Raw genomic sequence first — 27,809 nt, 5'->3', positions numbered from 1 at the left:
TACTTTTTGAAGGACACTTAATTATTGTCCATCATGAGGAGAAACTTAAGTGCTGAGTAGTAATGAAACACATCAAGTCCTGAGTCAAAATTTGGCATGTCCTCCAATCTAAGTCTTTATTACATAAACCTTGTTAATGAACTAGAATAAAAAACTTAATTACGTTTGTTCACGTGTAAGAAAAATTAATTAGAAGTTTCCAGCCAACTGAAAAGTAAAGTTAAACAGAAAAGAAAGCTCAAACACAGACAGGTAAATAGAACTATTTTCATAGATTTATTTGAAAAATACTTACAAAAGCAAGTATGCTTGACACTAAAATAGTTAAACTTATTCTGTGTTTACATTGGTGTAGTTAAGCGTGCAGCATTAACAGTCTTTTCTGTCTGAAGCATCATTAGTTTGCTTTAAAGAAGTGGAGAAAATTGGGGTTTACTGTGAACAATGTCTCCCTGTCACTTCCTCTGCTGTGATCTCTGTATGAGATCTCAGAACATTGAAAACCGTGCTTGTTTTACTAACTACCACCTGCCAAGCGCAGATTTACTGGAACCTGGAAGGTGAATCAGTTTTTTTTTTTTCCCTAGGAAGGAACAGGAGAGAGGAAGGAGAAGAAAACAAAAGGATTGGTTTCTTTTTGTGAAGAATTTACCAAAGCTACATTTCATGAAAAAGAGTCCTTAAAAATGTCCTTTTGTTAGTTGCCATCTTCCTTCAAAATGTGTGCACGCTTCTGAACTTACCCGTAAGCAAATTACCATTCCTATAGCACTTGTTTGCTAGGAGAGGCCAGGACTAAAATAGTTAAGATTCCCCATCCAGACAGCAGTCCAGTAGTGTCAGAGACGAAATACAGTGCAATTAGTTTCCACATCCTGTATAGCTACATTTTAAGACAAAACCGGCACAGATACTGTTTGAATGACTCTCCTGTCTCCATGCAATCCACACTCTGGCAACAACCATAGTCCACAGAGTGGTGTACTGGGGCACATGGAGTGATTGGGATCTCACCAGCCATTATTTTGCATGGTGCCAGTAGCTGCTGCTGCTCGAGCCAGCATATTTCTGTGTGTGTCAGAAGCAGAAGCAAAAGTCCCATCCCTCACATGCACTGGCAGCATTCGCCTTCTGCCAGGCTGAGGGGTGTAGCTGTTCTCTCGCCAGTCTTCTTCTGGAGGCATGTCCACTCTCCTTGGGCCCGGGGCCTTAACACAAGAGGGGGGCACAGGGCAACCTTGAGAAGCACCGGGATCCCAAGAAGGCTCACGTGGTATTCTTAAAGTGCTGTAGTCTGTGCTGGCTGGTACTCTGCAACCCATGGCATGAGATTCACGCATGTGATGTTGTGAAGGCTGCTGGAGGAAGCCCTCCTGGAAACCCTTGCCTGGCTGGCCAGCATGTTTCCCCCAGAGCATTGTCCGCTTATCTGGTAACGTGGCTGTTTGTGCAGCAGGATGATTTGTGTTCAGCAAACGGCCAGAGACTCTCGATGCTCCACCTCCTAAATGCAAATTAACAGGAGGCTTTTGCCCCTGGGAGAGGGTGCCTTTGGGTACACAAGGGAGACTCCCATAGCTCAGTGCCACACCTGGGTAGTCTTCACCTTGGAAAGCTTCACCCCTGTCAGGCACAACCAGAAGTTTCTGGATGATGTTCTTCTGATCTCCTGAAATAAATTTTTTAAAAAAGGTTTGTTTAGTTATAGTTTTTGTTTCATCCTCTCTGAACTATCAGCTGTGGCCAGCAGGTGACAGAAGAACAATGAAATCACTAGTACATCTAGTTACTGGCTGACATGCAATTCTGAATAAAAGCTAGCTGTACCTTTTCCAGCATTCATTTTCCTCACTGCATTTCCTCTCCTTATCCTACTGCAGCTGCTGTCACAGATTTCTTTACTAGCCCCTTGTTTCATCATAGAGGAGCCCAACAAAGTATTCCAAGGCTGGCAGATCAAACTGGTTTTGATGCTGTCACAGGAAAATAATTCTCATGCAGGAAGTAGTTATTTCTACTGGCACATGTGTGACTCGTGGGAATGAGCAATTTGTGGAAGTACTCTTATACATGGAAACAAGGTGGTGGGTCTTACTACTACTTTAACATTAAAGAAAATAACTCATAAAAATATTGATATGACTTTGTATATAGCCATCATAATGTTTCCATAAAGGTCATTGGCTTTGGTTACGCACAGTTAGCACATAACCACAGAAAAATTCTGAAGGACAGAGAAGAAGAAATGTGATTTGTCCTTCCAGATTTCTGGAGGAATTCAAGCAGATAGTGAAACTCCATTATGAAAGACAAGAACTGAGGAGCTGTACTTCAGCAATATTTCTGATCACCAAAAAGGATGAAAAGTCCTGTGATTATTACCTGACAGTTTACGTGCCTTGCCCACCATGCTGGGCATCAGTACATCATGGGGTGGGTGCTGCACCTGGTTTGGGTTGTGCTGGGGATCAAAGGGAAATACAGGAGGATCATGGGGGAAAGGAAGGGAAGTGGAGCTGGAAGAACGGTGGCTGGTGTCCACTGGCATTTTCCTCGTATTTGGTGCTTCCTTTTGTAAAATGAGAAAGGAGAAGAACAGAACATAAAATGATGAGTAAACACAGAGTTGGGTTGAAACAAGCAAAGGTGGTGCTGATCCAAGGAAGAAAGGGATGAGTCACTGGAACAAAAACATGCATCTGTATGTGAAAAAGACAGACAGACAAAAATTGCATCAATCCAGTAAGGCTCTTACTGAAGTGGTGGGTTACATAGGATCATTAGACTGGAATTGTAACAAAAAGAAAAAGCCAAAACAAACACAAACCGCTCCTGGGGGTTTGGCTGACAAACTGAATACACCAAACAATGTCAGACCAGTCAGCATTGGAAATGGCATGCTACACAAGCCATCAAATACAGTATTGCTGATTCATCTTTTCTATTTTCTACCAGGCTTTATTGAAAGCTCTGATTCCAGACTGTGAACAGATTTACCTGCCACAGCTGAAATATTTACCTGTGCTGTACCATTTGCCTCTATTAGGAGATACCTACCCCAAAAAGCAGGGACGGCTGAATGGCACAACAACAAACCATCACAGACTTGAGTGCAGTGATTTACTTGAAACAGACAACCATCTACTGGCCACTTATGTTGTGGGGATAAAAACCTTAGCAGAAAGGGCAGGTCTTGAACAGCTAGAGGTTTGTAATTCCTTCTGCCAGCACTGCCAGGTATGTCAGAGTTCTTAACTAAAGCATGCTGAGAAGCAAACTCTTCAAAGTTGACATATACTTAGTTTATGGTACACAGCAGAGAGGTGCAATTGGAGCAACCGGTCTAACTGATTTCATAACTGAGACTCTTCTATACCTGTTACACAGTTGGTTTCAAATAAAAGTTTGAGCAGAGTTTGCAAAAAATTCAGTCCAAGCCAAAACTTGACATTATATCTAGCTGTGTTGCTAAACACTCTGTTTAGTTGTTTTTCTGACACTTTAAAACAGCTAAAGGAGATTTTTTCTGACACTTTAAAATTGCATCTAAGACTACTTAACAGAAAGGACAAAGGAAAAATCACTCACCTTACTTTTAGTTATTTTCTGTATGTAACTGTCTGCACCAAGTCTTGAATTGCCTCCCCTTTAATGTTGACTTTTACTCTCTAAAAATGCTACTTGCTTAATAAACTCACAAGAGAGCAGAAACTTTCCTATTGGTACTGGTGGGTTTTTTTGGAAATTATACGTGCATCAGAAGCTTTCTTAAAAATACTTTAAGTCAACTGAAAAAAATGTTTATACCAGCTGTTTGTGCATACTGACAAGTAATGTTAGCTGACATGCCTATCAGCTGCAGCAGCCACCACTCTGCAATGATACCTGAAAAAGACAGCTTTGCTACTTATATAAAAGTTCATTCTTCTTCCAAAGACAGAACAAAAAAGACAGGCTTTTATCATGGCTTATTATTGAGTTGCCTTCTGTCTTGTTTGTTAACTACTAAATGAAGACATAGAAAACAGCAACCCTACACACAGATGATAGCTCTTTGGAAAGCTGCACATCATTCTACTTACAAAACTGTGAGAAGAGACCAAGGTCTCTTCTCTGTTTGAGATAACTGTCCCGCTGAGACTGCGAGCAATGCGACGGAAATTCTCTGCACTGTAGATTTCCTCCTCTTCTGGTTCCCTGCTATGTCCTCTGGTAAATGTGACCTGCAGACAATATCCCACATTTCAAACAAGGTTTTTCATAACATCAATTTTGTACAATAATTAGAGGCAACAGATGAATAGAAATATAATGGAGCATATTTCAATGATATTTAATTACCTTTCTTTCCTAAAATCCTTCACTTGGGTACTACTTGGAAAACTTGAAATAAATGGGCCTGTTTGGATCTGCTGATTAAAAGTATTATTCCTTATAGTATTTCTTACCTTAGCAAATATACACAGATTGATTTGTCTAAATGAGATACATTCTTTTATAAGTATCTAAAGCCAGGACAAAATGCCTTTAGTGGGATGAATCCACCTAAAGGATTGACTGCTGCTACAGGCATCACTGCCCCTGGAGAGATAATCATGGCTGCAGCCTACAGTCATCTTATGATAAAATACTACAGTCTCCTCATAACCAAAAAAAAATATCTAGGATAATTTGATGAATGCTGGAAGCTTGTTAATCTTATGCTAGCAAGGGAAATGTTTATTCTGTCTTTCCTTTCTTTTGTTCTATAAAGGAACAGATTTTGAGCTCCCTTTAACAAGTACAGAGACATTACAGGAAATGTCATTTCCCCCTGAAAATACTTTCATGTCTTCATATACAGACAGTGATATGTAACTGCCAGTTATTTAAACAGTTTCTTCCCAGGAAAAAACAAGAATGAATGCTCTCCCACTCTGAGGTGACTAACTACCAACTGTAGCAAATACCAAATTATCACCCATTTTAAAAATATGTAGTGACACAGTGAAAAAAAAAAAGAGCCTGTGCCCCTGCAGTGGTAAAATTAAGAAGCAGTTATCATCAGCTGTGATGCAAGGGAATTCATGTCACTAAGTTGAAAGAGACTAGATCTTAATGTTTTCAGGAGTGTCTTTCTCCAAGCCAGAATTTAGATCATTTGACCGCATGCAGTGCATGCAGCATGAGTCACTCATATTTTAGCCAGTTAATCCTGAGCTAGACTGCACTTAAAATTCTTTCTAACATTAATAAAAACGACACCGGTATCTTTTTCATAATGTACTTCACTTATCCCACTGTAAATTCTTTCTTGCACAGGGAGAGCCCTTCCCCCTCTAGTACATCTTAAGTACCAAAATATCACCTTGGAGACAGAAGAGACACTGGATCCACACAGACTGCGCTCGATCTCCGCCGTTGGGGTTTTCGACAGCCCCATACCAGCTGTAGCAGGCAGCTTCCTCACACCCGGGCTCACAGACACTGGGAAGGAAAACACGGATTACATTCAACACCTGATTGCATGTTATGGCACATTTCTGACTACTTTAGGTCTGACTCCAGCAAAGACAGAGGGACTATACACACAGAACAAGAAGTCACAGATCCTTGGAACATGAATACATCAGCTAACACCCAACATTTCAGGGGAGACAGCCTATCAGGATACTATGCCTACTTCCCTTCTGCAGGCTTCAGGGGAGTAGTTAATTGAACTATTTAAGATTTAAATTATTTAACTGCACACTAACACTTGCCTGATACAGAGGTGAGATTGTTTAGAGGGCCCAAAAATACAGAAAATCAGCTACCAGAAGGAAGTTCCCTAAAGTAATTTGAGATAAAATGTCAGCCTCAGATTCCCTCCCCACACATTCACCTGCTCCTTCCCATTCAATGCTACCACTTCTCAGCCATTTGCTGTGCTGGTTGAATACTTAAACGTGTTATTTTTAACTAGGATTGCTACAACTCACTTCAGTGCAATCCCCATCAACCACTTACAATCCTAAAATTCCTCATGGAATAGATAGATCAGTGGCCTAATTTAAACTGGTCACAGGGAGTTAGTTCCTCTAAAAAGGAAGAAAGGTGATATGCTGATAACACGACCTTTTCTGCGTTGAGGTGGTTGCATTTGGCTTGGCTTTAACTGTGCTGTAAAGCCCCTCTAATGAAACAGAGGCATTTCACCAAGATTCTGAATGCAAAGGTCTAACAAAACCAGTGGATATGGGTCAAAGTTTCAACAGCATTTGAAAATGAATATGTAATCCAAGTTAAAAGAAAGAAAGAGCAGTCCTAGACCTACGACTAGGTCTAAAAAAAAAATCAGGTGATTTTCATCCAGTTCATCACAGAAGATGCACTGGTTTAAACTTTTCAGTTTTATACAGAATTTGCAGGACTTGGGAAAAAACAACTGAAAGTTACAGCAAACCAGATGATCTCAAATACAAACTTCACTTTAGAAGAATGTCCCTATCTCATATCAGATATGTGGTGGGAAAATAGGCAAGAAAAGTCAGCATAAGAAATGGGTCATTTGATGACAGAACTCTGAAACTCCAGCTACCACTAAAGCAACTGGGCTTTATGCTGGTAATTTCCAGAAAGAACTTCCAAAATCAGTCAGCTAAGTAGGAATTTATAAGACCTTCTGATTCAAGCCCATGCATGACAGTATCTGCAAAGTTGTGAAGGCAGATCCTGCCTAACTCTGAAAGTAAACCAACAGGACAACAAATGGTAAATGGCCACATTTTGATGTCTTAAGTGGTCTGTGAGCAGACTGCAAGATACAAGAGTTCCAGAGAAAACTCAAGCTGTTCAACAAAAATCTGCTCAAGACGTTACTGCAGTACTCACTCTGGTCACAGCCAGGTCTCACATTGTCAGGAATGATGGGGGCTCCACTGCCATTGCTGCAGGGCAGGGGAAAACCTGTCCTGTGTATGTACTCATTGCAATATACATCAAATGTGTACAGCTATATCTGTGTCACCTTGGTACCCATCCAATTTCAAGCTGCCTTGTATTTAACCAGAAAATTCATAACTTTAATGCTATGACACAGATTATAAAGAAATTTGCTTCACTTGTGAAACAGAGAAACAAGGTAGCCCTACATCAGGCAGGAGATTAGATCAGTTTAAGTGGAACCATTAAGATTGCTGTCATCAGACTCTAACTGAATGTCTCCAGCAACATCTGGATGTCCTTACTGACGGAATTTGTTTGTTTTCTTTCGGCATCCACTAATCCACAAGGTCTCATGGATCCTCATCTACCCTCAGTGCTGCTTTCACAAGTAACTTTCCAGAACTTAAAGCAGGCAGTCCTTAGCAAAACACAGGTTCAACTTTCAGATCTTGATAAACTTTTAGAAGTTATTTCCCTCAACCAGATACAGACCAAATTCTCAATTACAATACAATCAGTTAAAATTCACCAATGTAGAGAACATTAGCATCAGGGACAGAAACAGTTTAATAAATTCCAGAGGGGGTGCAGGACTTTCAAACAGCAAAATTCATTAGCCTGACATAAGCAGCTGGCTCTCTACTTGAAAACAGGATCAATTATTTCTATGTTACTCTTAACAGATGTCTGCCATGATCAACAGCTACTCGGCAGCCACCCCAGGCAGTGCTACGACACTGCTTTCTCTAGTTAGCTGGAAAGTTTCCAGAGTCTACAACCTGAATTTTTCTGCATCTGTGCACAAATTAATACCCGTTTAACTAAATCGACTGGAAAATGCATCTTCACCTACACTGGAGTACATAGGCAGGTCAACCAAGAAAAACAACTGCAGCATTCTTACCTGATTGGTCAAATGGATACCTAGCACTGTCCTGTCTTCCCAAGAAAGGCCTAGTGGCCTGAGATGCCTGCAGACTAGTCTGATAGAGGGATTCCAGTTCTGAGAGCTCCTGTTCTGTGTCTTGATTCCACTGTGGATGCAGGTGTACTGGGATCCTGCTCAAGTCATCTCCAACTGCTCTCTGATCAGAAAGGAGTGGACTCCTCCCAGGTACAGGAAGCCATTCAGTATTCTTATTAGCCTTCTGAGAACTGTAACACCTAGAAACATTATTCACCCAACGGTCCACAGGCATAGAGGCAACCATGCTACTAGCAGCTCCATCATCCACCTCTTTCATTCCTCCATCATGACAGTGCCTTTCCACGTAGGGTACAGGGTCTGCCATATTCTGTCCACCTCTTCTACACAGTTCTTCACTGTGAGAACAAAAACTCACAGAAGCAACATGTTGGGCACTAAAACCCTTCAAAGAAACTACCCCGTCCCTAATATCCACAGTTGAGTGTAATTTTTCAGAAGACTGGGTTTTATTTTCTTGGCTTTGATGGATTAGCTGTCTGTAACCGGAAGATGAATGGTTGATGATAGATTTTTGTGTTAACTTTGGAGACTTCTCATCCTGACACACTGCAGTAATCCAGTCTTTTTCACGAGTACCTTTTCTCTGGGAGACCGCATGCATTTTCTGAAACTGCTCTGCCAAGGAGCGAACGTGTCCCTTTGTACTAAAAGCCTCAGATTTAGAACCGTCTGCTGTGCCATATTCACCCTGTGAGGGAAATAAAATCTCCTGGCTGTTTGCTCTGTAGTACTTATTGCTCTGCAAAGGATCCGAGGAGCACTGCTGTGTAGGGGATGAAGTTGCAGGGGTCACTGCATGATAGGCCCCTAAAAGATCAATGCTGGGCCGCACTGGAGAGCTTGCAAGTTTGGAACAAGGACTGTGCTGGCTGTCCTTTTCAGGAGATGCTGCTTGTGGTGGATGTGGACAGGGAAACAGTGTAGGCAAAGACTCAGAGTTTACTGTGTTAGCCTTGGATTGGTACTGAGGTGTGAGAACAGGCATTACATTATGAACCTCTTCTAACTTGCTGCTACTGCAGCAATCCCTATAGTCTTTTAGCCCTGTGGCTGTCGTGTCAGCAAATTCCCCACTCTTGTGGGCTTCATTCTCAGTTCTTGCAGACCTCTCTGCCAACCCTTGCCTATAGGGAAAAGAGGGAACTTGGTCATGAAAATCAGCAGAAGCAGACTGGAAGTTTGGAGAGATCCTGTTGGATGGATTGCTTTCAGAAGGGGGTAAGGAGGAAGACTCTGGATATAATGATGAGTGCGATTCATGGCAGGAAGCAGGTGGGTGGAAGAAAGAACTGGACCCAAATTCCACTTCTTTGTTGGGTTCCAGTGGTACCTCCTGGCTCAGCAGTACTTGGAGCGGGCCAGTCTGTTCACTAAAACACACAGAAGAGTAAATGATTAGCAGCAGTCATTGCTTACATTTATTCCCAGGGTACAGACCCTGCACTAGCTGACATTCAGCTCAACACACTCTGCTCACTGTATTCTGATGAAGACTTTGCATTAATTCACTAGACACATTTGTGTTAGTCCTTTGCTTCTAACTTTGTTTTCCTACTCTAACAGTCTAACTGAATCAATTTAATATTTTTAAGAGTATTTTGCTACAATTAGGCTCTATATGAAGTATTCTTGCACAGCACCAGAGGCATTTCAACAGGTATACTTGAGTATGTGAGAAGGGATAACTGTAAGAAGAGTAAGAATAGCATTTATATAAAATAAAATAACTGTTCTCAACAGTAACATCTTTGATATCTCTTAAAATACTTTGGGCATGTTTGTGATCTGAACATGAACTGACAGTAAGATCCCCCCTCTCATTCTTCATGAAGAATGACTTGACAAATGGAAGAACAGGTTGGAATTCTTCTCATATCATTTTTATAGTCTAATTTTTTGAGATATTTATCTAAAGCATTAAATAAGGTTCAAGTTAAATACATAACTCTTACTCTGCAATAATTTGTATCCTAAGCATATTTGTAGAAAATAATGTTCATTCCTTTAAGTACCAATGCAAGACAGTTATATTCTTGAGTCATACATGTCCCTGGCATTTTTTCTGCATTTAGTCAGCATTTTAATATACAGACAGAACAAACAGTAGTAAGTCCATAGCCTATGAGAATATGATAGGCTACATCAGCTCCAGCAGAAAACTTAAGGCAACTGTAAAATTACTGCTTTGTTTCCTCTTTGAGATGCATGGAATGAAAGTTATCATGAAGACCTAGTTGATGCGTGTAGCAATAGAATATTATTTGTAAGGAATTGCAAACTTTGTACTGTCTACAATGTTATTTAAATCAAAGCTGGAGTACAGAACTCTGGCTATGAAGAGGGGTTCTTTTTCCTTGACTGAAATATTAACATTCAGTTGGATATAACATTTTGCAAAAGTAATGCTCTTTTCACAGAGCAGCCATGAGTTTAGCATTAGCAAAACTAGTTAAGAAAGTGCTTTTTATTTTCTTAGAATCTGCCAAAATACCTAATTTGAGCTCTGCATTTCTCCTGTACGAGAGAATATAATGGACCCCTGACTGACAACAAGATCAGCTTTCATTACGTGTAATTCAGGTACTGCAGGAAAAGAAAAGAATGTTATGAACTATCTCCTGGCAGGTGTGCAAATTAACTGGGTTTGGATATAGCTATACCCGGCATTTTGCAGAAAGAAACAGAAAAATGATTCTCATCCAAGATTTTATCTAAGCTTCTAGTAATACAACATGTTAGGAAGGAGAGAGGGAAAAAAAGTAACAGTTCAAGAAATAGCCTAGAAATTGGATAGGGATGGTCTAGTGCTAGGAGGGAATGGCATGGGAAGAAAGAAGGATTTAGCTGCATGCTAAAGACAGTAGGAAGAAAGGATCAGTTATAGCAGAGAGTTAATTATGCTGTAGTTAAAGTCAGTATGGAAGAAAGAATCATGAAGAGACACTGAGGAGGGCTGGTAAGCCAGGCTACAGGATGCTGAGAAGCACAGAAGGAAAATGAAGAATGATGGAGTAGTCAAGGTGACAGGATCAGGATCTGGATTCAAGAGTTGTACCAGTGCACCACGAGAGAAGTGTACTAGAAAGAAGAGATCAGGGTACTCAACAGTTTTCAAACTACAGAGCACTAAACATACTGGCTGATATTCCCAACATAAAAGCAACTACAGCAAAATTTTGACTGCAGTAGTCTTTTACTGACTGAGTCCTGAAACTGCTCCTGATTACAAACAGTCACATTTTATCCTAACGTATTCCCACTTTTTTTAGCCAGATTATTGTCTATTGTATTTTTTCCCTTGGTGCATGAGACATCAATGCTGCCAGGCACTGACTGCTACAATTCTGTGTCACAGATCACATTTTGAACACATGCACATTGGACTGTTCTATAAAGACTGGGAGAAAGGGTGGTAGGGAGGGGAAAAATGGGGTAGTTGACTGTTTTACAAAGGACTGAACCTAGAGAAGAGAAGAATAGGTGTAACACAGTAGGACTTGGGACTATCCAGGGAATAAACATAGTTTGCTATTTCTTTCCAGACTGCACTGCTCACAGATGCAGCCCGGGTGGTGCCCAGGCGAGGTACTGGCACTACCTTGTAGACTGGGCCATGGTGCCGCCCTGTGGTGGGTGGCAGGCTGGCGGAGGCAGCGGCTGCGGTGGCTGTTGGTGCTGCATGCGATCCTGGAGGCTCCGGGCTTTTCGGATACTGATTTGCAGCTTCTTATCGACTAGGGCTCTGCTGTGAGTGCTAGCGCTGGCATCATGCATGGCAAGTCTTAGTTTAGCTAAAATGCAAAAGAAAACATAGCAGAAAACAAACAGAAAAAAGGAATAAAATTGAAAAAGAAAAAAACAAAAAGATGCAGCAGGAACAAAAAACATGGACCATGCAAATACTGCCACAAAAGAATTCACAAGGATGCTACTGTTTCCATTAATGCACATTCAGCTTAGCCAGGTGTACAAACACATTAATTCAAACTAAACCAAAATAAAATAAAAATATCCTTGTCTTAGTCCAATTTCTCATCCCTTCACACAGGCTCTTTCCAGGTCTACTACAATGATGCTTCATTCTGTCATGTACTTTTCTCCTGCATCCTCCATACCTGGGACTACCTTTGTGTGCAGGAATACCCAGCTGGAATTTGAGATTCCTTGCTGGAAAGAAAGCTAATAGAGCTGTCACTACAGCTGTATGCTGCACCCTTTATTCTGCAGTCCATAAAAGCCAATTTCTAAATGAAAACAGCACAGGAGCTACTCACCCTGTCTGCAGCCATTCTACACAGACAGAGGGGAGCATGGGGTGAGACAGCCAGCCAGTCATAATGGAAAAACACCAAAAATAAAATGAAATCACATAGCACACATTCTCAAAGGTCACAATGCATTTAAGCACTTCAATGTCCTAATGCTTTTTTCTTCATGAAAGTTAAAGTACAGCATAGTTCACTTCTGCTAATCCAGAAGACTCTAGAGTGGGCTACCATTTTCTTCCTATGCTACACCCTCCATGAAAAACAAGCGAGCTTAATGGCCTTTGCAATTCGGCCTGACAATGGAGAAAAATTGTGAGGACTGAGTGGGAAGGGGAACCACCTACCAGGTGCTTGCTGAAACATAACAGCACCAAAAAGGGCACATCAGTGCTGTTACTACCTTAGCACTGGAGAGAACAACAAAATGAATGTAAACATGAAAAAAACGGAGATGAAGAGGAATAGGACTAAAACCCCCAAATAGGAATGCTTATAAAAATGAAAAATTCTCTCCACTTGCATGTTCCTAAAGAGCAGCTGGACCCCCTATCACGACCTGACCACTTACTGTGACGTGGCGTTTCAGCCTCTATTCTGTATTAGTAACAGTCAAAGCGCAGTAGCTCAGGCAGTTATGGTTACTTACATATAGCTTCGTTACAGAGAGCCAAAGCTGCAGCACAATCCCCCTTCTGCTCCTGATTCAGCGACTCTTCAAAGATTGAGTCTGCCTCCTGCATCGACTTCTCAAAGCCATCACTCCTCCCTGCAAATGGGCAGCACCCTTCATTTTGGTTTCATTATTGCAGAACCCTCACTTACCCTCATCCCACATTTGGGATCACCAAACCCTTCCACGCACAGATTCTTGCAGAGGCTGTGCGTATCCCAGACTGCACCACCTAAACCTTCCCTAATATCTTGAGCACCCTGATATGCTTGACATCCACACAGTAAAACAACATGAAAGGGATTTTTTCCCTCAAATTTTCTTTAGTTGAGAGAGTTGTACTGGCTTATTCTACTATTTTCAACACTTTAAGTCAGTATAAAAGATGGTACAGACATAGAACAGAGTCAGTTCAAATTACTTCTGTCAAGAAGGAATTAGACTAAATTTAGAACCAAAATGTATCACTAAAAGAAATACAGCAGATTAGGGTTTTTTCATTGTATGTTAAATTTCCTGACAAAATCCATCTGCCTCTTCTTCATCAAAATGGAAACAAACTGAAACAACCAACATGTCTGGGGAAGAAAATCTGGGAGTCAAGTGTGAACATAAATGCTTGACTGAAATACTTCTATAAATTAGTTTAGTGCATACACTTAACTGCTGTAAGTCAGAATACAAAAACCCAAGAGTCTTGCAACTTCAAAAACAAGGTGGTGGAAGCTGAGAAGAAAGGACAATTGTCAAGAATTCCTTTTGCAACAATTTGGAAAACAGTGCTGGAGAAGGATAAATAATTTTGGACACAAAAAGAAACTGCATTCTGGCATCATAACATCCATTTCTGAGAGGAAGAAATGCCCAAACTATTTTGTGTCATCTATTAGGCATTATGCAAATTATGCACTAAAATGCAAATATTCAAATGAGGCAGGGAAAATAGAAAATAAAACTTGACTTTTACTCTGTTCTGGGGTGGGTCTTTTTTAATGGAACATCTCTGTCATTGTGGCAGAGAATGTGAGTACCTTGATCAGCCAACAATAAATTACAATAAATTACATTCTCTCAATCTGCATAATACATGCTGTGGCCTGACCTGCTCCCTAACATTGCTGTGCACAGATGTAAATACAAACTCTTTTACCATAAACCCCAAAGAATCTGCATTAAAAGCTAGTACTGGAGAAAGAAGTGAGAGTTGTTAGAGCAGTAAGTTAATCAAGCAGCACCTTCAGTTTCAAAATCAAGGCAACTGAGGCTTGTACTCAAGGGCAGAATACTAAAGTTAGCTTTCTTTGCATGAATTTAGCAGTTTACTTGAGGGGAAAATGAGTCACAAGTGTTCTGGAGTTCTGCATACAAGCAAGCCTTCCAGGCAGTCCAGCAGTCTGTTAAGCTATTATATCTCTGACTGGGGTGGGGAAAGACTGGAAAGGAATAAACAAAGACTTCCCTAGATCACAAGTCAATGCAGCTGGACTCCTCAAACATTCTACTAAATTCTTTTTTGATTAAGCATTAGTCTAGTTTACTTTCTTTTCAACAAAGAAAATCCAAGCAATTTTTGCTTCCATCAACTAATAGATCAAAAAGGGGGGTAAAGGACTGGAGAATATGCTGTTTTCTTTCATGCAGGAGAAGCAGAGAAGACAACATGCTCAGCAACAGAGGTTTACTTTTCAGTTTTTAAAACACTGGCATTTATGGTACAAAAGTAAACACTGTACTAATAGAAAAAATACATTTATCTGCTCTGGTACATCAGAATTTTTCACCTGGTTACCAGCAGACCATATACCAGCAGACCACCAGTATAACTGATGGTCAGTAAAATTATACACACATTCCCAGTCAGACATTCTCATGGAGATCATATTGTTCAGCTGCCACTGGCACTGGTTGCTCAGTGTCATTCTGCCTGCTGAGCAGTTGGCATGGCTGTAGGTTGCAAAGCACAGTTGGGATCATGTTCAAAACTGCTGTGGGCTGCCCCTCTCCTTCCTCTCCTTGAGCAGCAAACCAGCAACCTCAACTCCCTTCTACATCAGGTTGGAGGAAGCAGCATGGACATGCCAGGAGGTCTGACAGCACAAGATACCACAGCAGGACTGCCCTAATCATACATACATTAGATAGACCAGAGCCCATGTGTTCACTCTTCTTGGCTCTGCTCATCCTCCAACAACCCCCAGTTAAGTGTTCCAGCAGGTTCCAAGGTTCACTCTTGACCAGGTCAGTGCACTTTATCCCACCTTTCTCCTGAATCCTCTTACTGGCTGATGGAGATCCAGGGCTTCACAAAGTATTACATGTGAATCCTGTCATGTTCCCTCTGTTCCAGCTGCATCCTTCCAATTAAACCTGTTTTGCTGCCATCTCCTCCCAGAAAGACGAGGAGTCATGGAAAAGACAATCAAACTTCGTATTTGGTTTTTAATTTTTTAAAAATTCTTTTTCCCCATAAAAGATAGGCAACTAAACCCAGCTCAGATTTTCAATTAGATCCAGCCAGAGTATTTGTCCTGACACCTGTGCCCTGGGTCCACAGCCAGGCAGGGAGAAACACTGCAAAGCACAAGGGCAGAACAAGCAGAATTGCTCAGGGCTGCAAAGGTACTAAAATCAAGCAGAATCAGAACAATGGTTTATGTTAACCACCTCTGCTGCAGGTGAAGCTGAGGTGCCTGAAAGGTAAAAACAGTCCTAGTCATTCTAAGATGCTGGTTAAAGGCTTACAGCTAAATCAAGGTATCAATACTATCAACAGTGTCTATCACTGAAAAAATGGAAAAATGCAGATATATTAAGAATATCTCTACGTTACTTTGCTTTTTCATTTAAGAAGAAATTTGGACAAAACACCAAACAGTTTTTTTACTCTCTACAGGCTTGAAATGGACAGTATTTCACTTCCTGAAGGCACATATCTGTAATGGGGGGTGGATGTGGTGAGAGACACACACGCACAATTAAATGAGGAAATCACATTCAAAGGTTCAAAAAACTTCAGCACTACTATCTTGCAAAATGTACTGCATTCAAAGGTTACCCTGATTCTGCAGTTCATCTAGATCCATAAACCTGCTGGGACGGGGATTAAAGCCCATTGCTGCCTCCATTTCCTTTTCTCTTTTTCTGCGTAGCTCTTGCTCATGTGCTCTCCTTGCCACCTCTTCTTGCAATTCATCCAGCTCACTCTTTAAAGGAACAAAGATGTCTCCACCTTCAAAACAAACAAGCAAATGTTTTTGATAGCTACATCTCTTAAAGTATCCCTTAAAAGACAAGGCAATATTATTGGAGAATAAAATTAACATTAGGTAATGAGAGTCTGAGACCACAGAATTGCAGAACATAAATTTTATTTTGTTAAGTTTTATTTATAAAGATACAGCAGTGCTTCAAGCTCCCCTGCAGCACAGTCCATGGATTCACTGACTCACAAAATCAGCATATGGAACAGAAAGAACCATTGGAAGAAATAACCCTAAGCTGGTGATGAAATCTTGAGGCTTCTTGCTGTGTTTATAACTTGTAAATAAAGCTATGTCAAATTAGCCAGATCACCAGCTCATGGAAGTTAAATGGATTCCAATGAGATGTTTTTCATCTAACTGCATGAAGTGGATGAAAATGGGAGGAAAATAAAGCACCTCAATATCCTACACAACAGAAATCCATCAGTTTTCATTCTCACTCCAACTATTAGTGGCATTCAGAAAGTGTCTCCCCTGCTGCCTTTCCCTTCCCTCTCTGGAATAAAGTATTTGCTTAGAATGATATATAAGCAGAAAAGCTTAGCCTCAGCCCAAACAGCTTGTAAAGAACATTCACAGTTCTAACAGTTTTGAATTTTGTACAGAATTACAAGCTGGTTTTCAGAATTCTACTAAGTTATAAGCTATGCTTGGGAAGGTTTTTTTGATGGCAGAATATTGAGTTGTAAGAAAGAATAGGAAAAAATAGTTTTATTTTATCATTTAAGTCAATAGACAAAAGACATGCCAGAGCAACGTGATCAAAGGAATATTCCAACAAGTTTTTTGCAATCCTCTTTGGTAAATCTTATAATTATTTCTTATAAAACTGTTATGTTCTTCAAAGTTGCTTCTCCCTTTCCTTATAATTTCCCTGTGAACATAAACATCCAGAAAGAAAAGAACAACTCAATACATTTTACCTTGCATAACCACCCCTACAAAGTGTACCTTACCATTTCCCATGGTGTGTGGGCTGTTTGTCCAGTTCCCAATTGAAGCTGACTCCACTTCCAAGATGCTGCTACTGTGAGACTTTGGGATGTTGCGCCATGCAGGAACAAAGGCACCTCCTCTCTTCATATGAATATCCCTCCAAGAAGAGAGTGATTATAATTTACCATTTGACTAATTTCTCCAGGAGAAATTGTATCTACCTTTTTTGTATCCACACAAACATATACTTGCATTTTAATCTAATTTTTAAAGAAGTCTACCATAAGAAAATCTTGTGAGAAACAGGGGAAGAGAATGCTAACAAGGAGGACGGTAATTCTATTCTCCTCCATAACATTATGCATTTCATATTAAACTGTGGTCCAGGAGTTGTTCAGAACAGATTCTTACATATTGTTTATTGGCCATAAACAGCGCCAATTTGTGATTACCTAAAGCTTCCTAAGTCAAGGAAAGAAACACATTGTGCTATTTTTACATACAAATATTACAAGTATGTCAGGAAACAAAGATTTCTATACAAGGCTACTGATTTCTCATTTTCTACAAGGTGTCTATGAATCAATGGCCTAATGCAAACAAAAAGGACTATGAGTTACTCAAAGTACAAGCTTTTAAATCATAGACTAAGGGCACAACTATTTCAGATGCATCACTTTAGACCATATTTCTCGCTCACTCAAGCCCCGTTTTTTTCTCTGCTCACCAGCAGGAAGTTTTCAATATACTGAGAAGAATAGGCTCCCATTTCCCTACCATTTCTCCCCTGTTCCAATATAGCTATGTTTAAAACTAGGACCACTCTTTTGCAAAATGTTCTACACCATTATGTAACTACAAAAAAGAAATCAAGACTTCAGTCATTCCAAACATGAATTTTGTTGAAATGTACCTGTGGGTGCTTGAACTTTCAGACAAGGGCATGTCCAGACTAACCGGGCTGTTGCTGTTGCGCTCACTGCTTTCATAGCCAGACTCCATCCTCTGTATTAGGTGAGGATGTTGATCCACCACATGGTGTTGGGTGCCCCGGCCCAGCACACCACGCTTGTATCTGACATTTGACTGGCTTGACCTTGTTTCGTGAATAGTGTGCTCCTTCACCTCATTCTCAGGAAGTTCTTTACCTGTCAAGACAAACAACACAGCTTGATGTAAGACATAAGCTTCAATACCAGCAAAACATCCGTACATGTTAGCTTCTCAACTATGTTTAAATCAGAAGCACCATCCTTAATTTTGTGTTAAACCTGCAATATTAAGCCAGAAAAATGCAATACTTTTACAGCTTTCCTAGCAATTTTAAGCAATAACCTGTACACAAATTTATCTTTGAGTCTTTCCCCTTCAGTATAACTTACATATTCCCCCTGAGGTAACAAGTCTGGAATGAAAATCCTTTCTTCCCAAAATAATTTTTATTTGTACAAGATAATTTTACAGTCTATCCAATTGTATTTCCAATACTGTCACATCTATTTCAGATGATCTCATTTTTTACACTGTTTATTTTGCTATTTATGATTTGTTGTGGCTTATACAGAGGACAGGAAAACTTGTTTTTTTAAATTCTCCCTTATACATTTCACAGTCTTTCCACTTAATTCTTGTTTGCGTTCCTTCCTTCCCTGGAGGTGTGTTTTATTCCCCTTCACCTTCCCTTTGCATATCTCTTTATGCTTCCCAATTCTTTTCAATTGTCAAAACCAGCGAAGTCTCCATGTACAAGCTGCATAGCTGTAAAATCTTTCCAGATAAATCATCACTGGCTTCCAGGCTCTTACCTTCACAACAAGACCTCTGCACTAATACAAAGGGTATTTTCTGCACCATACTCTGAGCCATCAAGTAAAAATACCATGATGAGCCAGAGGAAAAACCAGAGCAATACAAAAGCTCACTCCAAAGGACAAACTTGGGACACTCAGTAATACAGCCTGTGTCCATTCAAGCAGGGTAGATGGTATCATTTCCCTTAATTTTTCCTTAGACAGGAAACACAGGACACAGAAATGAAACAGAATTACCACACATGCAATATGAATACCCACACAGGATTCAGTCTTCACAGACATGACTCACCACTGACTTGAATTCCATGTTCAAAATTTCACTTCCCACACATTCTGAAGTAAATCTTCTCAAACTCTTACCTGCTTCTTCTGAGAAAGGGCTAAGCTGAGTGTAGCCACAATGTTTCCTCTTGTCTTTACTGAAGATGCTGTCTATATTCAGAGACTCTCTTTTGGGTCTCCACGTTGGCCGGTACCTGCTAGATGAACTGGACTTAGACTCACTGCTGGTACTCTCCACTTCCCAGTCTCGGGTGTGTGCAGAAAGGCTTTTTGAGGGTCGTGTTTCTGCCTGATCCACGTTATTCCCTCCGCGAGGGGAATTCTGGATGGTTTGGGAAATCTGCTGTGGTCTGCTGTGGATCATATTGCTCACTGTCTCTTTAAATTCCCTCAGCCTGCTGGTGCTGCTAGATGGTTTGGGGGTAGTTCTGGGGGCTTGTTTCTCCTTCAAGGTTTCCCCTGCAGTTTGTAGAGACAGCAAAAGCCACAAAAATAACTTCAATTAAACTAGCAGCCCTACTTGCAGCATCTTCATGCAGACTTTGAGAAGTACAATCCAAAACAACAAAATTATAATATAAAATCCAACATTCCCTAAACAAACATCCAACCAAAACAGACCTAAATATGAAAAAGCAAAGAGAGGACTAAATAAAGACAAAGATAGAAGAAACAATGAAGGTAATACACCTGAGAACATTAAAAACATTCAGAAAGATACTGATATTTAAAATAAAGTAACATCTCTTGCCTTCACTGTGGTATCCTGATGACTGAGCCTCATCTCCTTTCCGCCTAGACCGGCTAGAACTCCTCTTGCGGTCTGCCAGCGAGCCCTTCTTTGAAACATGCCTCTGATTGCACTCACTGTCAGTCAGGTGGCCTGGAAGGAGGAAGAACACAGCAGAGATGACAAGAGCCTTCAGATCAAGTGTTCACTGTGCTAAGAGCAGCAGGACTCTTGCTCCTTAGGAACCGCAGACACTCCAACACTAACTGGCAAGTTTAGGTAAGGTTTTGTATCCATAAGGTTTTGGTTTTGTCTTGGAGAGGATGTTGCATTTTTAAGGTCATAAAAGAACAATACAACCCCTCCAACGACTCTGGTTAATGACAGCTTATCCAAGTGCCAAGGCAAAGGTTGATTCTGCTTTGTCTTCTAATAGTCTAAGGACACCACTTTCTTGCTGTCAGTTTTAATGATCATGAACATGAAACTCCTGAGGACAGCTTGCCAGACATTACTCTGTTGAATAAAGACTCAAACACATGAACAAGTTACCATCTAATAATAAATGACTGCACATCACCAGCTGCTCTGCACTAACTACTCATCTCTTTGTTTGCAGCAAACACTAAGTAATCTGAGTTAGCCTAGTCTACAGTGAAGAAGCCTCACTTGGCTCTCAGGGGCCAAGCCAGCCAATTCACATCTGCCACAAGCTAAGAGCACACCCACAAACTATGAACATGGATCAGCTGACACACAACACTCCCTTACTACAGCTTATGTGTCTGAGTGTCAGTATTTTCTCTTCAACACAATTTACTCCCCATTTCCTCACATCAAACGGGAATTAAGACTATTTGACATCATAGGTTTTCTGTATTGCCTTTGTTCAATTCTACGGTTCTCACACAGTCACAGTCCTAAACCTGCAAGCACAAACACACGCATGGCTTTACTCACATGAGTAGTCCCAAGAAGAGATGCAGGATAAGAAGGGAATTAATGATAAGCTACAAAGACTTTTTTTCTAGCCTTTACATCAGAAACTTTTACCCCTCACAGGATGATAGGAAATGAACGTTCCTAATAGCAAATAGTGGTCTAACAGCCCCCAGAGTGCATGGCTGGCCCTCCTAAGCCTTCTCCCAGCTCTAGAGATCAGCATCAAAAGCAACAACATTAAAAGCAGATTCTACATATAAAATTGTACCTGCAACAGTTAAAAACCAATTCACTGCAGCTTCAACTGCTACAAAGATATTACAATAAATGAGCAGGAAGGAATCCAAACAATAAAAAGCAAGCTACACAAGGCTCACTTTTCATTTGCAAAGGAAAGAGTGATTTTGTGGCTAATTTTTTAGAAACAAGCAGACTACATAAAAGAAAACAAATCAAGGAAGCAAAAGAGAAATTTTGGTAATGAAAATAAAAGATGTGCAGCATTTTGGTACATAAGTCTGTACTTTGATGGATTTTTTTTTCCCCTTCACAGCATGGACTGCCACTGCCACGTATCTTTAGGAACTCCAAGAACAATGTTATTGTTGTAGTGGCTCCCCTCAAGACAGAAGACAGTGATGTTTCATTCAGCATGCACGACTTCTCTAGTTAAACATTCCAATCTGATAAAGATTCTTTGGTAAGCATCCTTAACTACCATGAGAGAAACTATTTGACAGTATTTAGTGCTATTAGCACTAGCTGAGGGTTTGCATTGAATAAAGCCCAGCTCAGTCTTTTAGAATGAAAGCTGCTAGCTTTGCATTAATATTTTCTTCTCCTTTAAAAGACTGCAAATATTGTCCCACGGTCATCAGACATTTAATTGCCATGGAGGAGATGTCAGAATCAGAAGTCCGTAGGACACAGGCTTTGTTGTCTCTATTTGGACACTCTGATACAAAGACTAAATCCAACATCATGCATGAATATAGGAACTAAAATCCCAAGGATATTAGCTGGCACTTAATACTCACTTTTTAAAATTCACTAAAATAACAATCCAAGACTTTTGAGTGCCTAACAATGCTTAAAAGTTGTGTTTTGATGGATGTATCACTTAAATACCTCATCCTCTAGACTCAGGGTGGCTTCACAAGCAAACAGCAATATTCAAAGGAAAAGTTTGGTTTTGTAGGAGTTGTGCGTGTGTCTAAGAGCATGTCAGAGAAGGAAATTAAATCAAATGGGTTAAGACAGAACACCCTCTACTCCCTCCCCCTGAAAACTCAGTTGCATGAATAGGGCAGGCAGAATACGCACATTTTTCTCAGCAGCACAGGTGGGTAGGAGCAAAGAGAGGGCTTGTGCCCCACTCTTGTGCCCCCGTTCTGAAGTACCCAGGAGCCTGAGGTCATGCAACCCAATGGTGGAGCTTCCCTGGAGGATGATGTGGGATAGGGTCCATAACTTTCTGGGCTGGAGTAGTGGGTAAATGGCCATTAAATGAAGAATCCTGCTCTTGCCCAGAATGATTCAGTTGACAGGTCAGTGTGGATGGCCTCTTTATAGCCCCACGAATCGCCATTTGATGACAGAGCAGTTGTATTAGTTGGCAGACTGACTTTTTTTGGAAAGGTAGTGGGTAGGTAAAAAGAGAGGGGAAATGCCCAGACAAGTGGTTAGCTAAGGGGACAGACTGACTATAGCTAAGGCTGAATCAGGGAAGATAAGGACAACTGAATTTAGGTGGAGAAATGGGCTAAGCTGAAGGGAATAACACAGGATAGAATCAACAGGAGAAGAAAGAAAAAGAAAAGGATAAAGTCACTAAAAATGACAGAACAAAAGGTTACATGCTGAGCTTCATGCTTACATGTTTGCGACCATCCCCCTTACTCTCCTTTTCTGCCAACTTCTGCATGGCAAGTTTTGCAGGCAGGAACCTAATCCAATAAACTCTGTGCCATTTTTGCACACTATTTAAAAAGTATACCACTATCGCTTTCAATGTTGTCTTCTTTGTACTCCAAAGACAAACATACATTTTGTTCCCACATCACTCAATTTCTGCTCCAACTTTCTTTTCTTTCTCACACCCTACCTAAGACTATGACTGGTCCCTACAGCATTAAGTATTTGCTAAAACACTTGAGGGATTGTTGGGCTATCTTAACCTGTGCATTACAGTTACTCAGGCCTCTGTTGAAGAATGAAAGAATACTATTTAAAATCAACTTGAAACATTCTTCTCAGATTTTGATGTACCATAGTTTTTTACAAATGAGCCAATAACGATACAAAAGAGGAACAATTTTACAAAAAAAAGGACAAAGCAGTCTGACAGCCTTGACACTCTGGTGCAACCTAACAACTGCTGATTCTACTCTTAGATCTTCTTAGAAAATCTATTTATAACACAATAAAGTAACTTTTCAAACAGAAATAGCAGATCCTATTTCTGATGCTACAGAAGTCTGACCTTAACTTACGCACTACTTTTTTAGAAGTGATGTTAGAAGTTACTGCATGCAGAAACAGGCTGACTGTGGACACTGGCCATCAATAATTGAGGAGATCAAGTCTTTAGACTTCCAGTTAACCTCTTTTCAACTAAGGAGTGTGAAGGCAGACTGTTCAGTTGCCCAAAGGAACATATGTACAGACAGTCTTCTCACTGGATATTCCAGCTTAACTTGCTTCCATGGCACAGGCAGGAAATTATCTTATGCTCCTCACTGGTGCAGTAAATACTACCAGCACTCACACAAAGTCCTTAGTTCCCAAGTATGAGGGACTCTGGTGATGAAAGCACCTTTTCCAGACAGCTGCAACTCCTGAAATGAAGTAACTGCCCGGCCATGAGTAAGTAGCTCACACAACAATTACCAAACCCTACAACAGGGCCATGCAGATTCCAACTCACAGAATTATATAACAGAGCAGGCAGTATTGTGGATAACAGAAAGACAAATCTCTAAATGCTTGTCTGGCTAGACACAGGTCTACAGAAGCCAACAAGACTTTTAAATCATGGGGTTTTTTTGGTGAATGCCAACTGTTCATTACAAATCAAAAACTCGGGATATTAAACACTGTTTGCTATTCTATTAAAGGTTGGGTGTATATATATCGAGATATTTTCAACTGGAATCCACTGCAGTCATCTTATCTAGTGACAATGATCACACGCAGATGTAATGGTATCTGCTACCTGTGTCCCTGCTGCTTTGTGAAGCGGCATCATTCTCCACATTGTAGATGACTGTCCCCTGGGAGTCAGAGGAGAAGTGACTGACCACAGACTCGTGGTGTGTCTGTTTGTAAGGATAGCTGTCTGTAGAAGAATCTGTCCGGGTATCACTGGAGATGGAAGGTTCTCTCCCTGGAGAAAAAAGTAATGTCAAGGAAGCAATGTCAAATTTCATTTTTTTTTCTGCTATTATAAAAGTCAAGGAAGACTAAGAAAAGAAGGCAGGGGCAACTATACAGAAGTTAACAGAAAAACAGAATACCAAAGATACCAACTCAGATTCAAGAACACCAGAGATTACGGGAAAAGTTTGCTCCTTTGGAAGCAGGGAGACAGTGTCATTCCTTCTAAAAACCTGTTTCTTTCTTTCTCTTTTTTAAGTCCAAGTTTACCAAATCTTTTTAATATGCAAAATTAACCTACATCCACTGGACTGCAAAGTACACATTAGCACCATACTGAATTACTGTTCATTTTCAACACTGTTGAAAATGTTTAGTGCAATTACAATATGAAACACTGCTTTGGGGAAAGCAAAAAAAAAATTACTCAAGTACAAAATATTAATAAGTGTAACAAGAACATAATGTTATAATAACTCGCAGGTTTCATCTACTACGACTCAAAAGCTATCTGGTATAAACTTAGTACTAAAATACTTTTATCTAAAGCAAAATAACCTGCTCCTTCTCAAGAAGCCAGCATTGATCCCCTACTGAAAAGTATGAAGCATCATGATTCAGTTTCAATACAGTAATACTTGAACTCATTAGAGGTGAAAAGGGCAATCTCCTCCCTCCATTTTTTGGTGAATAAAATTTTAAAAAAGTAAATAAAAGTAAAATCTAAACAGTTTGAAGACTATTGGTAATTTTACATATGTGATATATACACTCCTCAATACACAGGATATTAGTTTCATACTCATTTATCCATAGAGAAATTAAAGAAGAAAAAAATACAATAAAGAAGGAAGTCGTTCTTATGTTTAACTGCAAATGCTGACCTTGAAGGCACTTTGCATTTTTGGTGAGAACAAGCCCTGCAGTAAATGCCCTATTTAAGGACAGTTCAGATCTTTTGAAGTCAGAAACTGCAGTTATTGAAGTCATCAGTTAGTGCTCCTTTCTACATCCAAATCATACCAGGTCCTTCACTTCCCCTATCCCCCAATTTCTTTCTCCAAACTTTTTTGGAAAAAATTGCTATCCAAACAATCAACAGTCTTAGACAAAGAGAGAAGTTCACATATAGAACACTGGAAATCCTCTTCAGAATTCTTGATCAGCTTTAACAAGCAACAAGGACCCCTGCTGACAATAATACACTCCAAAGAAGGAAAATATTCCACATGCCACATTTCAGTATGAAGGTACAAGGCCCAGGGCCCACACTGCTTACCTGAGTCCTCACTGTCATAGCAAGTCCTGCTATATTGCTGTAAATCCACCTGAGGGGGCAAGTCTTGCGTTGACACTGGAGTTCCTCTTGGATCTGCATAGAGCAGCAGCAAAGGCTGATAGTGACCCTTAATGCACTTTGTCACAACATCTTTCCATTTTGGACCAATCTGAATTGACAACAAGAGAAAAAAAAAAAAAAAGAAAGAAAATTAAGGTTTTCTGTCATCATTTTCTCTAATATTTCTCTAATAAGCTCTCTTTTCCCCCCATCACAATTATTTCAGAGTTTGATTTTCTACTGACATACTTTAACTCTTTTATAGCCAGCATTGACCTGGACTCAGCAAGAAAGTTCCTGAGCCAACCTAATTAAAATCCAGGTATTCATCATCCTGTGGCTAAATTGATTACAATTCCTGCTAAAAATACAACTACAAAAATAGTCATTCCCTTTCAGATTTTTTTCCATAAAAAACTTTTCATCCTCTGGGATGTTCTAACTTTGCATCAACCAAAAAGCAGAAGAATTTTTAATGAACAAAATGAACAACAAAAGATACCAAGACAGTAAATTCAAGTCAAAGCTAAATACTTCAGGTGTGCAAATCTTTCTGCTGTGACAGAACCTCTGCAAGCACTGATAGGCCAGGCAACTAATTCACATAGTAATACTAATCTCACAGGTTTCACCTCACAGACTGAACATTTACTCCAACAAATTTGCTCCTTATGTGAGTATTCTACTAAAGCACTGCAGTACCTATCCTTGCAAATTTTTCTGCTAAGAAGTATGACTGAATATATGAATTAAGAGGCTTTCACCCATTGAGACTGTGTTTGGCATGACTACAGGAGAAAATTTTCCTCTCTCACCTTTGTGATTCCATGACTAAAAGGAAAAAAGGAGAGTGGCATGAAATAATGCCAAACAATCTAATAGGTTATAATGTCCTGCCAAGATCCCAGCACTGGTGCCTTTAATGTCAAGGACCTCATGCTTGATGAAAAGGCTAAAAAAAACACTAACAGAAGAGCGGAAAATTTGTTGTTGGCAGCAAGCACTAGGGAAGACCGGCATGTAGACACTCAAGCAGAGTTCAACAACAGACACTAAATAGCAATACTGCTTGTCAGCAAGGAAAAGAGATAGGTGTTAGCTGTATGCACATGCAACTGTACATTTTCAAACAACAGCATAAAAACAAGACTGGGAGCCAACAGAACAGAATTAAGAATAGGGCTTCTGAGATTTCTGGTATGCTTTTTTAAAAAATATTTCACTTTGCTGAGAAAAAAGGAGGAACAAATTTGTGAGTGGAAAATCAGCAAAAAACCCTCTCAAAATCTGTAGAAAATAGAATGGATTTACACACAAGCAGCTAACAAATTTCCAAAAGAGTGTTTTCCTAAACATTTTTTTCTCACCTCTTTGACATGAGCATCATCAAAGTACATCCACTTGCGGATTTTAGTCTGGAAGAAGAAGGTTGAATAGTGTTTTCCATAATAACAGATCATTCCCACCAAATACAGCTCCGAGTGTTTTGCTCTGTCATCAGTTACTCTGAAGAAGAGCTTCAAGAAGGGAGGTAAGAAAAACAGAAGGAGAAATTAATAAAATTGTCAGAATTTTACATACTGCTTTATGTTCAAAGACCTCAAAGTACTATAGAGAGGTGTCAGGCTTTTATTTCAAAAGATAGAGAAAACAAGGCAATAAGTAAGTAATCATGCAATGTTTAAGGAAACTCAGAGACACAGACCAGAAATGGATTCTGACCAACTCAAGAGATGCTCATAAATTGAGTTGGATTTGGAGTATGTGTATACTTGAAGGAAGACATTTACAACAATGATAAAATACCTGTTACATAATTTGAATGTGGTTCTATTTCTAAAATTTATATTCTGTGTAATGCTTGCTGATTATATCAAATACTGTTTAAAACACTCATTCCTTTTTGCAGAAACAAGGTGGTTTGGACAGTAAACAGCTGGCATTTATTCTGACTTGAGCAAGGGCTATCCAGAATATAGATGGACCAATTTATGATGCTAACACATAGAAGATCAACTGAAAACATCAGCAGATCAAAAGAATTCAGCACACAAGAAAAAAAAAATCTTTTCTATTTAATTGAATTTTGTTAATTTGAATTGCGCAGGTCTCATGTTTTAGAGCATTACTGCTTTACTACACAAAGACCACACTGTTTCATAACCACATTTCCATCAGCTCAAACTGATCCTGGTACATTGTGCACTGGACAATGCTTTTTTCCTTTAAACATCATGTGTATTTAGATATTAACTATTTTATGTAGTATCTCAATGCTACAGTAAGACACAGCTAC

General features: G+C 39.9%; 1 protein-coding gene across 4 annotated transcripts in view; it reads right to left on the bottom strand.

The window, feature by feature from the left end:
• Positions 1–313: 313 nt before the first annotated feature.
• Positions 314–27,809, bottom strand: part of USP54 (ubiquitin specific peptidase 54) — a 91,990-nt gene continuing 64,494 nt past the window's right edge. For all 4 annotated transcript variants that reach the window (XM_030950740.1, XM_030950742.1, XM_030950743.1 and 1 more), the window contains exons 9-23: positions 26,881–27,030; positions 25,454–25,622; positions 24,014–24,184; positions 19,879–20,010; positions 19,206–19,586; positions 17,945–18,179; positions 17,052–17,188; positions 15,888–16,061; positions 12,809–12,928; positions 11,493–11,685; positions 7,811–9,264; positions 5,348–5,466; positions 4,083–4,223; positions 2,383–2,569; positions 314–1,669 (exon numbers count right to left, since the gene is read on the bottom strand). In XM_030950740.1, coding sequence (XP_030806600.1) covers positions 1,011–1,669; positions 2,383–2,569; positions 4,083–4,223; positions 5,348–5,466; positions 7,811–9,264; positions 11,493–11,685; positions 12,809–12,928; positions 15,888–16,061; positions 17,052–17,188; positions 17,945–18,179; positions 19,206–19,586; positions 19,879–20,010; positions 24,014–24,184; positions 25,454–25,622; positions 26,881–27,030 — 4,422 coding nt within the window. In that variant the 3' untranslated portion in view covers positions 314–1,010. The remainder of the gene's footprint in view (positions 1,670–2,382; positions 2,570–4,082; positions 4,224–5,347; positions 5,467–7,810; positions 9,265–11,492; positions 11,686–12,808; positions 12,929–15,887; positions 16,062–17,051; positions 17,189–17,944; positions 18,180–19,205; positions 19,587–19,878; positions 20,011–24,013; positions 24,185–25,453; positions 25,623–26,880; positions 27,031–27,809) is intronic.

Source organism: Camarhynchus parvulus, chromosome 6, assembly GCF_901933205.1.
Source record: "Camarhynchus parvulus chromosome 6, STF_HiC, whole genome shotgun sequence".
In the NCBI taxonomy this organism is placed as follows: Eukaryota; Metazoa; Chordata; class Aves; order Passeriformes; family Thraupidae; genus Camarhynchus; species Camarhynchus parvulus.
This window is presented reverse-complemented; position numbering and strand designations above follow the sequence as displayed.